The sequence below is a fragment of the Apaloderma vittatum genome, unplaced genomic scaffold (assembly GCF_000703405.1).
Source record: "Apaloderma vittatum isolate BGI_N311 unplaced genomic scaffold, ASM70340v1 scaffold536, whole genome shotgun sequence".
Lineage (NCBI taxonomy): Eukaryota > Metazoa > Chordata > Aves > Trogoniformes > Trogonidae > Apaloderma > Apaloderma vittatum.
In genome coordinates, this window is record NW_009723233.1 from 68,211 (window position 1) to 84,884 (window position 16,674).

Consider the following 16,674-nt stretch of genomic DNA (forward strand, 5'->3'; position numbering starts at 1 on the left):
AAAGGTAGAATTTAAAGCCCAACCTGCTGTTTACTTGGTATGACCTCTCAAGGAGTGACTTGGGTTTAACTCTTGGTTCTCCCTCAGTCTCTGTAAAACACTTGCACATTAACTGGAGGAAACAGAAGAGACTCCAGCAGTCTAATCACATAGGTATGTTTTCCTGTGAAAGTTCTACGAGACACCATGCAGCCCTGACGTTAGCAGCCGTGAGGAGCTATGGGGGAGCTGAGTCTCTCCCGGCAAAGTAGAAATGCTCCAGCCCTAGAAGTGCCACACCAGTATCCTCGCTCTGCCTTGCAGCATTTCCAGAAGGCTTAGTTCAACCTAAAGTGACTTTTTTTGATTTAGATTTCTTTAGCTTCAGTGAAACTATAATAATAAATAATCACCATCACCACCACTACAAGAGATGCCAAATGTTTTTATTTTTGCTTCCATTACCAAACAGAAGAAAAACCCCTTTTTCTGCTCAGCCTCACAGCTCATTATTATGAGATGGACAACATTGGTACCAATTTCCAGTCCATTGTATTTCCTGAATAGACAAGTATTTTAACTCATAAAAAGTTGCCTACAGTATTCAGAAAAACCAAGACAGAAGAGTTGTATATTAACTCTATGCAGCTAGAACATATTCAGGCGATACTCAGACTCCTGCTGACATGTGTCAGGTAACATAGATTTTAACTGAATCCCCTGGCTAATCTAAGTCAGCCCTAATTAATTGGTCTGGGGACAGAAAACATTCTGTGCAACAATGAAGCATCTCAACCCAGTCACTTCTACTGAAACACATCCCGAGGAAGGAACAAAAACCTAAACCAAAGCTCTTCATATTAAATTAACTGAAATGTAAGCAATGAGTAGGTCAAAAGGAAAAGACTTATTAAAAAAATTCCCGCTTGCATTCAGTAATCAGTTTCACATGTAAAGCCATTTGCAAGACACTGTGTGGAATTCATTAAACAATTAAAATGTGCAGGGGGTAGCTGAAACTGTATCCTTCAGAAAGCAGAGTGCATATTATTACAGAGGTTTCCTTCCTGATCTTAAAGCCTATCTCAAAATGGATGAGAAATTCAATGTTATTAAACCCTAGCAGTGCACTGGTCCAAGCTGAGAGGGCTCCTGGTGAAGGGGTTAGCTCTGACGCTGCACGGGGAGGGGACAGTGGGGCCATGGGTGTTTTTCCACTGCCACAGAGAAACACAGATGGGTTTTTCCTCCAGAGGGAGTTTTGCAGGACAGGAAAAGAAACACATGCAGCACTGAAGTCAGCCACCACCCTCTTACATTTCTGGTAGTGGTGTCAGAGAAGAATTAAGTCTGCTTGTTCTTTATTCTTCAAGTCTGTCCTGTGACCATTAATAACTCATTTTTCTAAGGAAGCATCTATGTACTCTCACTTTTCTACAGCAAACAGAAAAATTTAATGGTAACACAGTAATACTCACCATCCCTTTTGTCTCCAAAAAGGAGTTTAGGCACACACTTGTGCAGGGTAGATAGGGACCTTTTCATTCCAGTCTGCCTCTGTGTGTATTATAAACCCTGGTTTCAAATGCATGGAAATAAACCATCTCACCACTGCAGCTCAAGCACACTACTCTTTGCTGGGTTAAAAAAAAATGGCTGCATGGCTGAGCCCACAGAATTGTGGTGAACGGAGTTAAATCCAGTTGGCTGTCAATCACAAGTGGCATCCTCAGGGGCTCAGTTTTGGGGCCACTCGTGTTTAACATTTTTATCAATGATCTAGATGAGGGGATTGAGTGCATCCTCAGTACATTTCCAGATGGCATCAAGTTGGATGGAAGTGTTGATCTGCTTGAGGCTAGGAAGGTTCTGCAGAGGGATCTGGACATGTTGCATTGATCTGGACATGGCTGAGGCCATTTGTATGAGGTTCAACAAGATCAAGTGGTGGGTCCTGCACTTGGGTTACAACAACCCCCAGCAGCGCTACATGTAGGCCTGGGGAAGAGTGGCTGGAAAGTTGCCCAGTGGAAGAGGATCTGGAGGTGCTGGTTGACAGCCGGCTGAACAGGAGCCAGCAGCGTGCTCAGGTGGCCTAGAAGGCCAACGGCATCCTGACCTGTATCAGAAATAGTGTGCCAGCAGGAGTAGGGAAGGGATTTTCCTCCTGTACTCAGCACTGGTGAGGCCACACCTTGAGTACTGATTTCAGTTTTGGGCACAGCAGTATCAGAAATAACTGAGGTGCTGGAGTGGGTCCAGAGACGGGCAACGAAGCTGGTAAGGGTCTGTACAGCGTGTCTTATGAGAACCAGCTGAGGGAACTGGGATAGCTTAGTCTGGAGAAGAGGAGGCTGAGTGGAGACCTTAGCGCTCTCAACAACAACCTGAAAGGAGGTTGTAGGGAGGTGGATGTTGGTCTCTTCTCCCAAGCAACAACATGATGAGTGGAAATGGGCTCAAGGTGCACCAAGGGAGGTTTAGATAGGAAAAAATTCTTTACTGAAAGAATGGTGAAGCACTGTAACAGGCTGCCCAGGGAAGTAAGTGGTGGAGTCACCATCCCTGGAGGTGTTAAAAAAAAGCATACACATGGCACTTTGAGACACGCTTTAGTGGTCACAGTAATGCTGGGTTGAAGGTTGGACTTGATGATCTTAGAGGTCTTTTCCAACCTTAATGATTCTATGATTCTACTCTTAAGTCACCTGAGGATGCAGGGAAATCCACTATTAAGAAAACTGGGTCTCCATCAGGGAGCAAGTCACTGGAGGTTCATCACAAAGGTGTAGGAGAGGCTACAGCATGGGGCACCCAACTACTGTCCAGATCCCAGCAGCAGCATGACTGAGAAAAGTGAAGGAAAAAACACCCAAACCCAACCAGAGTATATTTTTACCAGGCCCCTACTACCTCAGCTGACCCCCATCCACCCAAAACAGGGGAATACCCGTAATGCTTTCTGAGACGTTGGCTCCCCATGTGCTCTGCAGCCTATCTGGATGCTACAGCAGCTCAATCTGATGTGGGGCTGCAGAGATGCCACAGACTGGCTGCCATGGAAACATTTGCTTTATTTCCTGGTGTCCTGCATGATAAGAAAGTCTGAGCAGTACAGGAATGAAGAAAGAGCCAATGGGCTCAGAGAGCTGAGCCTTTGAAAATGTAATCTAATTATTGTATCATTTATTTAGACAGAATGTGCTATAGCTTTCTGATCTCACTTTGCGATTAATAACATGTATATGTTTAGAGCAGAAATGATGAAGACACATTCCAACTTGTTTTAGGAAGACGCTTCAAATTAGGCTACATGTAATGGAGAGGATGACAGCTGGTTCCACTTGCACCTTTTAATTAAAATTCAGTAGTGGAGATAACAGAAAAAGCAGAGAGGGAAGAGTAGGAAATACACCCTAGAAATAGCATAATTGTACTGTATTACTTGAAAAACCCTACTCCACATGGAAGACATTCAGAAGTAAGGTATCTCTGCTTGTTTTCTTGTATCTTATGAAAAATCTGAACTAGTGCATTCATTGCCTTAAGGCTATCTGAAATCAATTTGCAGTCTTGGATCTTGCTTTATATCCTTGGCTCTTCAAATGACCAAACGCGAAGTATAGGTCTAGCTTGCTTAACAGAGCAGTGTTCAGCACCTTCTCTTGGCAGCGCAGTTTTGGCCCCAGCTGTTGACTTGGCTGCTTTTTACAACAAGCATTTCTGATTCTGATGCTGGCTGGGAGAGCACAATAGAGAGCCTAAGGAGAACCACTTCCAGTAGGGGTGAATATGGAGGTGCAAATCACAGCTCAGCATTCCTCTGAGCAGACTGCAGCGACTCCTGTGACTGAATGCCGATTAGAAACCCCCAGCTTCCTCGTGACCTGGCCACCCTGAGAGTGTCCTTCACAAAGTACCAGCAACAATGTCAACATGCAGCAAATACTTCTGCTCCAAAAGCCAACAGCTGGACCTGGACAGGAGAAGCACCTTTAGGTGGCCATCCCCTCTTAAAAAAGCCCGCTGCTACCATCTGTAGGCTCACAAACAAAAGCGGCTGTGGGGATACAGATGGTAACACTTCTGGGTTATGGTTTTGGATGAGGATGAATGAACAGGTTGGGTTACCTACTTAACCTGGTTTTGGCTTCTAAAGTCTTACTGCATGAAAGACTTTCTGGGTCAGGCACTAACACTGTGGGACCTCAAGAGAAAGCTTTTACCTAGCATTTGCTTAAGATCGTTTCACCAAAAGGCTACCACATCAGACGAACCACTGTTAACCTCAGCTTTCCCCTGCAGATACATCTCATACAATATGAAAAACTCCTGATGTCACAAATGCAACGCACTGGATGTGAGAGAGACTGAAAAATACAGCAGAAGGCAGTGAAGACAATCGGCATTAAATATGAAATAAGAAAAAGGGGCTTCTGAAACAAAGGACACCAAGGAGATAATGGATTAACCAAACCTGTCTCAGAAGCATCTCAGTCTGTGAGTACATGCAATTTCAGCTGTCAGGTCATTAACTGCATGAACACATAATTAATAAGCTGTAGGTTGCGCTCTACTTGAGAGCAATAAGCTCTTTTAAATGATATTAATATTTAACATACATAAAAGCATTTGTCATTTGCAAAGCACTCTATAGAGTATTGATGGATTCTATAATGATCCCCAACTCCCAGACTAGGGAATGCAATTCTTGAGGGATAAATATCTGGCCCACATCCAAACGCAGATTCACTGACAGAGCTATTATTCTAGTTCAAAATTAGGTTTCTAAGTTTCGTCCTTCTAGATTCCACTGCTTTGTAGCCTTCAGTGGGTAGAAGCACGACACACAGACAGAGCTGGAAGACAGGAGTTCACAACATGGGATGACATTTCTGACTTGGATACTCGGACTGTCACATCCCTACCCTGGGCCACTGTCGACACTGAAAGATGCAGTTAAGTACGTTAAACACAAAGAATGGAAATATTAAATATCTGATTGCCGTGTCTTGTCTGCTCTTCTCTCCTCTTCCTTTCCTTTTAAGTAATTAATCTTGGAGAATTTACTGACTTCCATAATTTGTTAGATCTTCCAGTATACTTTTTGCTTTTATATATATTTATGTGTGTGTGTGTATATATATATATACACACACACACATATATATATACACACATATATATATGTATATATATGTATTTCTCCCTACAGTTTAAACAGATGCAGTAAGTTCACTTGTAGGTGATCCTTCCGATACCATTTTTCTGAAATGCGACAGATTATTTCTCACTATGCAGCAACGAGTTTCTACGAAACAGCCACACAACATTGTTATTACCCAAAATTACTGTAGGAGAACTTTACCTTGGCCTCCTATGTGATTCCTTGACATTTCTTCTGGGACAGACTCTTAAAGTCTCCCTGCCCTACTAACTCCATTTGTATATAATTTTTCTCCCCAGGAGAAAAAACACAGTGAAAGTCACATCACTTCTCTTGGCTGGACAAAACACCCTTTTTCTGTAGCTGAACTTTATGCAAATAGCAAGTGGACTCCCCTGGGTATCAAGTGTTCCCAAGGGCTGGAGTGGGCTGTGGCAGAGAGGTACCTACAGTTGAATCCTTAATACACATGATATCCTGACAATACCACCTAGGAATGATGCAAAGTCTAGACCATCCATTTAAGTCATGTAAATGTATGTGTCCCTCCAGCTGCACTTTTTCCTTAAAATATCTGTGCCTTCTAAATTGCTCTCTGAAATATTTATGTCTCCTAAATAATTTCTGTGTCAATGCACTCAATGGTCTGCTCATCATCATAGCTTTGCCATTTGAGGATTCATCCTTTTAGGAGCTCTATTCTCATCAATATTACAGTATGACTAGGAAGTCTAATCATCTTAGAAGCAGATAAACTGATTACTGATGACAGTCAATATGACTTCAAAGTATTTGAGCAGTGTTCAGTAGAAAAAATGCATACCAAATTTATACTGGACATTATTCAAGAGCTACTAAGAACTTGCAAAGCAGAGAAATCTGACAAGCAATAAAATACAATGGCTTCTATATGCTAGCATTTGACACTTCAACAAAGTCCAGTTTAGCAAAAAAGTGAAACTTCCTGAAAGAAAGTATTATTCACAGCACTTTTTGTATAAGAAGAAGTCTAACCTAACAAATCTCCTCTTCTGCTCCATCTTATATTCTCATAAAGCTCGGCTTGCTAGACAAGATTTCCATAGAAATCCCATTTGGTAAAATTTGCTTGACTGTATTCCAAAAAGTGACTCACATTTTATAACCACATGGCAAAAGCTGAAACAATTTTGACTTTCTATCAAAGCCAGTATTAGTCATTCTTCTAGCTTAATGGTTCGCATGCTATTCTTGACAGACAAAAAAACTGGGACCACAGGTCAAGAAATGACAATTTAATAGTTACAAAGTATGTGGCCAGACAGTTATTGCTAAAGGACTTGGCAAGAGAAATTAAAAGATTCTCGACAGCATGACTGTTAAGTTGCTTTAAGAGTAACGAAAAAGGCTCTACAGAGGGACCTGGACCGACTGGGTCAATGGGCCCAGGCCAACTGTATGAAATTCAATAGAGCCAAGTGTAGGGTCCTGCATTTTGGTCACGGCAACCCCATGCAACGCTACAGGCTTGGGGAAGGGTGGCTGGAAGGCTGTACGGTGGAAAAGGACCTGGGTGTTCTAATTGACAGCCGACTGAATATGAGCCAGCAGTGTGCCCAGGTGGCCAAGAAGGCCAATGGCATCCTGGCTTGTATTAGAAATTTTGTGACCAGCAGAAGAAGGGAGGTGATTGTCCCTCTGTACTCAGCACTGGTGAGGCCGCACCTTGAGTATTGTGTTCAGTTTTGGGCACCTCAGTATAGGAGAGATATCGAGGTGTTGGAGCGAGTGCAGAGGAGGGCAACAAAGCTGGTGAAGGGCCTGGAGAACAGACCTTACGAGGAGCGATTGAGGGAGCTGGGTCTGTTCAGTTTGACGAAGAGGAGGCTGAGGGGGGATCTCATCATGCTCTACAATTACTTGAAAGGACATTGTAGAGAGGTTGGTGCTGGTCTCTTCTCACAGGTAATTAGGGACAGAACCGGGGGAAGGGTTTCAAGTCGCAACAGGGCAACTTTAGGCTGGACATTAGGTAGCAATTCTTCACGGAGAGAGTGGGCAGAAACTTGAATAGACTCGCTAGGCACTGGAATAGACTGTCTAGGGAGGTGGTTGAGTCGCCATCCCTGGATGCGTTTAAGTGTCGCTTAGATGTGGTGTTGGGTGATATGGTTTAGGGGTGAACTTGTAGCGTAGGGTTAATGGTTGGACTCGATGATCCCAAGGGTCTTTTCCAACCTGAATTGTTCTCTGATTCTATGATTCTATGAAATCACAGTTCCTGTCTTAGCACAGAAAAATCTGGTCCAAACTGTAAAGCCCTGATTAAATAAAACCCATAAAGTTTCTCTTCACCTGCCACTCTCCACAGTGCTTAAAACAGGGGCAGCTGGAGGATACAAGGGCTGAGCACAATTTGATTGTGAAGACATCAGGACTTGGCTCCCAGTCAGACACTTCTTTCCTCCACTCTCTCTCCTTCTTCATGTTTCTGCAGGCTCCCCTTTCAAGCCTGCAGACTATTCCATCTCTACCTTTATATTCTTCTGTCCTTCCCAGGTGGCTTTTCTTCTTTGCCACACCTTGGGGTTGCCTGAAGAGGCGCTGGCTTTGCAAGCCCTCCAACACACATCCTTCCCCTTCCAGCTGCTGCTTGTGGCCTCCTGATCTAAAGCAGGCTCAGGACAGGCTGGTCCACTGCCCAAAGACCACACGGATGGAAAGGCTGAAGGGAGAAATGGGTCTACTCTGAGATGCTGAATTTGCTCATGCTTTGCTTCTCCATGGCTTTCTGGAGTTGAAGGCAAGGCATCTTCTTAGCATGGGTCTGCCCACAAGCACAGTCCAGTTCCTAAGTGACAGTGCAGCAAGGACTATCCCTCCCAAAAGCAGGCTCCTGGCAAGGTTCCAGTAGGCAACAGGTTTCCTTATAGAAAAATACCAGCAACTTTCTTCCAGTAATGTTCAGACACAGTTACGATTCACAGACATCGTGGAGAAAGCACATAAAACCCAGCAATCTCACTGCAATTTGCTCCTGACATTTCCCTCACCTCCCCTGGGTGTCTCTCATGCCCCCGCTAATCTCACCATGGACAGAATTACTGTTTGGACAGTGACTCAATGTGAGTCCCAGCTCAGCAGTGTACCAAGGAAAAGAGAAGCCTGATGGGATCACATACTTCTTTGTTTATGGGCTTTGGCACCCATAATTCATTTTCTGCTTCTGCTGTGACATGTGCTGACATAAAATTAATCCAAAGTCTCTGGCTGTTCCAGCCACTGCTCATGCTCCCTCACCCAGCTCATATCTGTGCAATGTCTTCAAACTTTGAAAAAACAAAGGAAGCATCTCTGTGCTTGGCATTGGCAAAATATTAGGCAATTCGTTCTTTTGCTTAAATCAGGAATCTAATTTCAACTATTGTTCTTCGGACAGGATGAAAAAAGTAAGACAAAAAGTAGTTTACCTCTACTTCACACGCATATTCTGAGCCATCCAGGAGCGTCACTTTGCACTGCATATTTTTTGGTTTCTTGACAATCTTTAGAGGAGACTTGGAAAGTTTGCTAGATGACGATTTTTGAGAGAGTTTGTCTTCTTCCAGCTGCTGGTATTCCAGCTGTCTTGCACTTGCAGCAGCAAGCTCCTGCTCTTTATCTGTGGCCTATAAAGAGAAGGAAAGATACTTTCTGAAATGAGAGAAACCATTCAAATCATGGAATACACTATGCACCCTGTACTCAATTATTTAAATAAGCATAGTGTGGGGCCTTTACAAGAAAGCCCATGATGCAAGACAGAGTCTCCTTCACCCACTGAAAAATTTCCCATATTGCCCATATTCCTCCCAGCTCTCCCTTCACCCTCCAGAAGGTACAGAATATCTATAAAGAAGCAGCATGCATGAAAATACTTTAGGCTTCTACTTTGTCACAGGTACAAAATCCTCCTTGGACTTCGTGTTTTCTGGTCTGTTGGAAATGCTAAATAATTGGCAAATGCTGTGAACAGATATTCCCACGGTTTGTTAATATTACTTTTATTAAGTCCTGTACCTATTAAATTGTATGATGCTTCAGTGGTGTCACAAAGAACAGGAAAAGACCATCAGGTTTGCACTTATTTTGGTGTCAGTGAGAAAGCAGTCCCCTGAATGAGGGCGTGGATCTCCACATGACAGTGGGAATTCGCAGGGGGATGCTGCCATGCTTGGGAGAGCAAAAGGGTCCCCAGGCGCCCAAGCCAAGGGTTAAGCAAACAGGATGGAAGCGAAGGACCAAACAACTTCTGCGTGCAGCTGTCTGGCTAATCAATGATAAGTACAGCATGAGAGGCTGAATTTTGCTCTCTGCAGATGCGCGGTAAGTCCCTCAGGCTGGCGAGAAGTAGGTGACAAAGACAAATATACAGCAGGGAAAAGGGGCAAGAAAAAACAACTGTGGTTACTTTTGCTTGGGTTCATCTGAGGGTCAGACCATTTAAAGAGTTACTGTGATGCACCACAACCTGTGGTCCTCTCCACTGCACGAGATGAAAGCTAGAACAGCTCTCCAGCATTTCACCTTTCCTAGAAACAGCACTGTGCTACAGTCACTACCTTTCTCCTTAGTTATACCTCTGATAGTCTCCAAACCAAATCTCAACATTTTGTAATACTTAATACAGTAATATCTAAGAAAACAATAAAATAAAATAAAATTAAATTAAATTAAAATAAACATCTTTCTGTTATCTGTAGGAAGAAAATTTTTCTGGCTCTGAGTGATTTCAGTTTACTAAGTCACAAGGATTGCTGGAAATATATTGTAAATTAATCCTCCAAGTCTGCTTCCATTTACTGTATATGATAAACCCTCATGAGAATGGAGCAAATCCATCCAAAGGCTTTAATCTGCTCTGAGACCAGAACAACCTTGCATCGTACAACCAGCAACAACAGTGTACCGCTAAATCACAGGGAATCTCCCCTAAGAGATTTCATAGAAATAGGCCATAAGCTTCCCCTCTCTGCCTTCGGGTGAATGGTGGAAAGAAGAATTTGGAATCGGCTCTGCTACCAACTGTGCCAGCTCCTACCAAAGGCCCAGCAAGCTGCAAAGAGGGAAGACTTGTGCTCCTCCTTTCCCTGTGAGCGAGGACACAGCAAAGGTCTCCGGAGCTTCCCTGGAAGAAAGTAGAACTAGAAAGATAAAAAAGCAACACAAAAGCTGCCTTCAAAATCCATCTCATGCCCTGTGCCATGGATCCTCTTCCCCAAGAGCAGCTCAGTGCCAGCCAGCAATTCCCCATTCAGCTCCAGGACTGACAGACTTTGTCCTTCCAGCACTTAGACACCAGCTCTGTGTCTGGAAGTCAAGGTCCTCACACACGTTGAAGGCTGGCGGGAGATGGAAGGCACAGCGCATGTCAGCCAATTAGCTGTTTGCCAAGTCTTTAATGTCCCGAGCGGCTGTGATGAAGGGGCACAGTCCCCCCAGGCTCGCAGTAAGGCTTGAGGCCAGCTACCCCTCTACCACAACCACGGCCAGCTGGCAAGTAGATCCAAGCTACTTCACCGAGAGCAAACCCAAGACTAAGGATGTCTCCTCCCAGGGCTTTGGTGAAGTGCTGTGCTGCAGCTGATGGGCAGAGGGTCTCTCTCATGATTTCTGTGCATTTTGTCAAAGAAATCTGCCAGGGAAGGTGCACATGTGTAGGTGGTAAAAGTGGCAGAAATATACTGTCATTGCCAGCGGCCCATTAGATTTCACGTGTGAGAGCTAACACATGGCCTCAACAAAAAACAACCAACAAAAACACCCCAGATGCATGGAATTAATCTTTTTAAAGAAAATGAAAGCTGCTTGAGACAAAAGCCCACACGAATGAGGGCACCCAGCAGTCATTTAAATTCCAGGAGCATCTTCAGCCTACAAATAAATTGCATGAATCCTTATGGATCTGTGATTATTCTTCCTTACAAGAAGATACTTGGCAACTCAAGACTACAGCAGAATTTTGCTTATTTATAATTTTTCTTTTTAAATGGCAGTGTGGTTATTTTTTTTGTTAAGGTTCCCATCTACCTTAAGATCAGGGGAATGCATCTAGGTTAAGATCATACGAAGGATTTTCTCTCGTTTGGAGAACAAAACATGCCAAGAACTATTAGAGAAGATCCCCCAAACTATGCTGACATGTTCAGGCACTGAGGTACTTTCAGACTGTATTAAACCCCTTCTTCCTAAAGAAAGATGACATCCCGGTATCTAGGAAAAAAAAAAAGGCCAGTGAAAAACCCACGTACTCAATGAATTTTTTGAAGTCTGCAAGCATAGTTGCATTTTCTCCTGAATTTGTCCCTGAGATACCTCTGTGCTGTATTTCTGCAGTATTTTCAGTGTCATGGACTCAATTCCAGTGCAGCACAAGTTGCTCCAGGGTCTGTAGTTTCCAAACAAAAGCTGCCTCACCTCTATCTGTATTACCATACCTTACTATGACACAGTCTGTTCAACCCATTCTGAAGCTGGACCCCCCTCTCAAAGCCAGACTTGGGTGTCACAGGATTCAGCAGTAACGATCTTTGATGCTTTACAGCTTCTCACTAGGGTATGAAGTGATATTACCAAGCTTGCAGAGCACATGAATCCCATCTACTGATGGTAGTTGCTCAGAAATGTCAGTGTTCAACCCATATGATGCATTCTTGCTCATTTTAAATGAGACAGGAAGATAGTAAGATTGCATTATTATATCTGATAGAAAGGACTCATTTCTGTAGTAACTGCTAATCTCATCATGATGTAACCTCTTTGTCTTCACTAAAATGTTCTTAATTTATTTTTAGAATGACAAAAAAAAGTCCCTGTCAGAGATCGGTATCTTAAATTTTTCTTCCTAAGGTTCCCTCATACAAGCAATAGAAAAACCCATCAACTTCCTCACTGTGACTGCACATGGTAAGAGAGAATAATACCCACCAGTCCTTCAGTTTTTAGGTTTTTTAATGAAACCGTTACCAACAAGTCTCTCTCAGCGATGCATTTAAGTGCTTCTTTCCTATGATACAGTCAGTTAAGCCATTACAAAATATATTGGGCACATCACTGTAGCTGGATTTGGCAGTCAGCTTACAACAAGGACTTTCGGATTCAGACTGGTAATTCCAATGGGAAGGTCTTGCACATCCCTTCACTGACCTAGTTCTTCCATCGGGGCCTGCACACAGGCAATTTTTGGGAATGGAAAGGATCACACAGCACACGAATGCATCTCAGGTCTTCAAACTCACATCTCTCTGAGCACAGAGGGACAGTTTGGTGCCTAAAGGTTGGGGTTTATTTTTTTGTGGTTACTTTGGGGTTTGTTTTGTTTTGTTTTTTTTTTAAGATGAAAAGAAACTTGGGGCAGAAAGATTACTGAAGATGTCTAGAAGAACGAAATTAACAATACTTATGCCTAGGCCTGATAGAATTAGATCAACTAAGCTGGTGAGGGGTCTAGAGAATCTGTTGTATGAGGAGCAGCTGAGGGAGCTGCAATGTTTAATCTGGAGAAGAGAAGGCTGAGGGGAGACCTTATCACTCTCTACAATTACTGATAGGAGGTTGTAGTGAGTTGGGGATCAGTCTCTTCTCCCAAGTTCCTAGTGACAGGACAAGAGGAAATGGGCTCAAGTTGCACCAGGGAAAGTTAAGGTTGGATATTGGGAAAAATTTCTTTACTGGAAGAGTGGTGAGGCAGTGGAACAGGTTGCCCAGGGAAGCGGTGGAGTTGCCATCCCTGGAAGTGTTCAAAAAATGTGTAGACATGGCACTTCAGGATGTAGTTTAGAGGTCATGGTAGTATGGGGTTGATGGCTGGACTAAATGATCTTAAGAGGTCTTTATTAACCTTAATGATTCTATGATTCTATGAAATGCACTTTAAATTAATGACCAGTTTGTGCAGCATCTTTCCTTTCTCTTTTGGACAATAGCCCTGCTTCTTTCCTGCAAAACAACTATGTGCAATTTCTGATCAACTTCAGAAGCCAAAATTATCTCAACACACAGTCAGCGGATATGGGAGCAAGAGCAGAGAGGTCTTTGGTGAGCATGGAGTGAGGCTGATCATGGGTTATCAATGGTAAGAATGGTTAGCAATCAAAATTTATAAGTAGTTCTTGCAACAGTTGATCTTCAATAGCAATAAACACCACAAATCCTGCCCTGCTATGGTGTACCTCTTGAGACAGTAAGAATCAGAGATAACACACCTCTTTTAGTTTGATCCCAGGAATATTTGCTGTCCCTAGTATTCACAGAGTGCATTCCTAAATGAAGGAGAAACAAAAATACTTTCTATCCGAAATCCCCATTTTTTTCCGCAGCTCTGTGGACAAAAGCTGAAAACCCAAGACCACAGCCAGCCCCAAACAGCTTGCACTGATTTTAAGCAACACCTTTCATTTGCTGACCTCACCAGCACTGTCTCCCAACTGCGTAAAATAACAGGATGCCACTTCAAATAATATGGATTTTTTAAAGCATAGAGGAGAGGAGGAGTTAGACTGACTTATTCCACCCTTCAGAGGTGAATGCGATCAGATGGGGATCATAACCTCATAGAGCTAAGGGAAGCAATTTGCAGGTACCTCATTAATTGTGTGTCACTTACCCATGAAGAATAATGCCTATTAATCCTATTGACTGGAAATTATTAACGGGAAACAGAAAGCAGCTTCCGTGAATTTAATAAGTGCAACAATGACCCAAATGGAAAAGCATGTGATAGCTCTTCTGAAACCTATTACATGAAAAGTTAAAGTAATTATAATACAGTCATTTCAGAACTAGAAGAAGCTTAAGGGACCGCAGATTCTTCATGCCTCACACATCAGACAAGCAAGCATGAAATCAGTTTTCGTCAGGTCTCAAAATAAAAATGAAAACATTTTCAGCTTCGTAAAAAATGCAAACGTAAGATTGAAGATGTTTCCTGCTTATTTAGTAAGGCTGCCTTTATGTTTACACACTGGAGGTAGAAAGACTTGAGCTGAATTTCAAAACATTCTGCATGAGAACTATTATTTTCTTAAAATAAAAGACCAACCAGTAAAGATCCACACAGCATCACACCAAACAGCCTTCCACATGTATGCAAATATAGACTTCCACTCCTAACACGTCCGCCTTGTTATTTCCCAGGAGCAACGAGTGGGCACGCAGCTGGTTGAGTGCAGCGAGCATGTGTGCACGGGCTCCCTTACCTGCTCCTTTTTCACCGGAGTGCTGTGGGCTGCCACGGCCGAGAACTGCTCGAGTGCGTTTTGATGCTCGTCGCTCAGCTGCTGCTGCTGCTGGTCCTGCGGCTGGGTCTCCGCTGCCCCTTGCTGCGCAGGGCTCTCCTGCTGATCCTGCTCTTTATCCTTGGACTCGGAGTCCGATCCCGATTCTGTAGTCATGGTTGGTTATTCTGCAAAACAAGGTGAGCAGACCCACTGAGTACCATCCCACAGCCGTGCAGCTGTAAGATAGGCTCACAAACTGGAGAAGCATCAGGCACAAAGTTTTAGTCTGAATATGCACAGCCTTTAAAATGAAAGTGGCTGTAACACTGGCCCAACAAGGAGCCCTAGCCTAGGGAAGACCAGGTCTAAATGCATCAGTACTCTGAGGAAGAGTACACTGCCATAAAACCGTACTCTACATTATAATATACAGACTTCACAGGACGTACCTTCAAGTTAAATACAGTTCTACGCAGTTCACAATTCATAAAAGGAGACTGAGGAAAGCTCATGTGACTGAGGGCCCTATATCCAATATAATTCAATGCAGTTTGGGATTCTAAACCATGTGGAAGCTTTTGTAAACACTGAATCTTTTGTCCTTGGCATTGAAATGGACAGTACTTGAACCCCTCAACACCTGCACTCCTTTTTGGAAATGGACTCTAGTACTTTTGATGCTTTGAGGCAAGGTATAAACTAGAAACATCTGAAGTGGGCCCACCAATATCACTGTCAATATAAAACTGTCCTTAAGCCCAGTTCTGTCCTATCTACTTGAATTCACCCACCTTTCTGCCATTTCTAAGGGCTGGAGCATCCAAGAGAAAAGTACTTCCATTAAGCTATTCTAAGTGTCAGATTTAAAATAAAGTGAATATGACTTTCCCTGAATGTGAGAAATCTATGTTTGAGCTTAAGTTTGTCCAATACTAAATAAAAATGAAAATATTAGCAACATTCATTCAAAATCTTAACTATTTCAATTAAATCATTTTGTTACAAACATGTGGTTGGCACTCAATTCTCAAGCAAACCCAACCTTTAAAAAAATACTGCGAATTTGTATCAAAACAAGGATTTTAAAAAGCAGACCCTGTGCCAATTCAGCAAAGTGAGTGTGCTTTTATGCTTGTTACTCATACATTCTCCGTTCTCATGATCTTATCCTTGAGCATTTCACTTTTAAGCAACACGAAAACAAACCAGTCTACTGCAATCTATTTCTATTTATCATCAGGCCATGATTACTTCAACCTGGTAACCATAGCTACTATGTAATTATAAGCAGTTCCACAGAGTATACATCTGCTAATTCATCTGCTAGGAAGTCACTATGAACCCTTAACATACACTACAATGTTTACTAGTAAAAGCAAGTTTATTAAAGAGCATGAAAAAAAGTACAGGCTTTTTTTTTTAAATGTTCAATAAGCTACAACGCTTGAAAATGTCCTGAATGAGGCCAATTACTATTTTCAAACTCATTTATGTATTTTGCACTTTTGAGGCTAAGTTCTCCAGTGAAAACATGTCTCTGCAGAGCAAGCAAGCGTCCAGCTTTCAGCCTGTACTCAGCTTTTGCACTGCATGTGAGGGTGGGTGTGCAGGTTCCTACCTCCTGTGTGCCAAAACAGCACAAGAGAGAAGCAGATCTAGAAAGCATACATGGCAGATGTATGCCTCAGGCCACGTTTTCAAGGTACTAACGTGTGGTACGCTTTTTTTAGGAACACAACATAAATTTCTATGCTCAAATTGGCAGTTTTATCAGAAATACCTTTTTAGCATCTAAAAAGGCAATAATTAACTCACGTCTTTTGAAAAGCATTCATCTAACCAAACTTCAGATGTCCATATCTGAGATGGTCACTTTAAACGCAGAGGAGAAAACCAGTCGTTTCCGAGAGCGATTCATCTGACCTATTTTAGCTGCCTGCTTTAAGCTGAGATAAATCATATACTAGCACGACTTCGCCCGACTCGCTACAAAGAAAGTCTGAACAAGTTTCTCCGATGTAGATCAAACGAAATCATCCTCCATTTTCAATTCTATTAAGCTACTTTTTTTGGTATGTTTTAAAAATTAAAATACAGAACAATGTTAATCTCTCAAGAGTCTTGTTCTGCCCATCTGTCAGAACAACATGGAATAAACTATATTCTTCATCTGATGTTATTATGGTTGCCCTGATTTAAAACCACCCGGGTCCCCACAAACTTCCAATTTTTCTCCTCACTCTCAAATCATATTTCGAGCCAGTATATGAAGATACAAAATGCAAATTCATC

The 16,674-nt window shown here is 42.6% G+C and overlaps 1 protein-coding gene across 1 annotated transcript in view; it reads right to left on the minus strand.

Moving 5' to 3' along the window:
- EPB41L3 (erythrocyte membrane protein band 4.1-like 3) overlaps positions 1–14,556 on the minus strand; it is a 67,543-nt gene extending 52,987 nt beyond the window's left edge. The window contains exons 1-2 of the mRNA XM_009872024.1: positions 14,362–14,556; positions 8,596–8,793 (exon numbers count right to left, since the gene is read on the minus strand). Of these exons, the coding sequence (XP_009870326.1) occupies positions 8,596–8,793; positions 14,362–14,556 (393 nt within the window). The remainder of the gene's footprint in view (positions 1–8,595; positions 8,794–14,361) is intronic.
- Between the last annotated feature and the right edge of the window lie 2,118 nt (positions 14,557–16,674).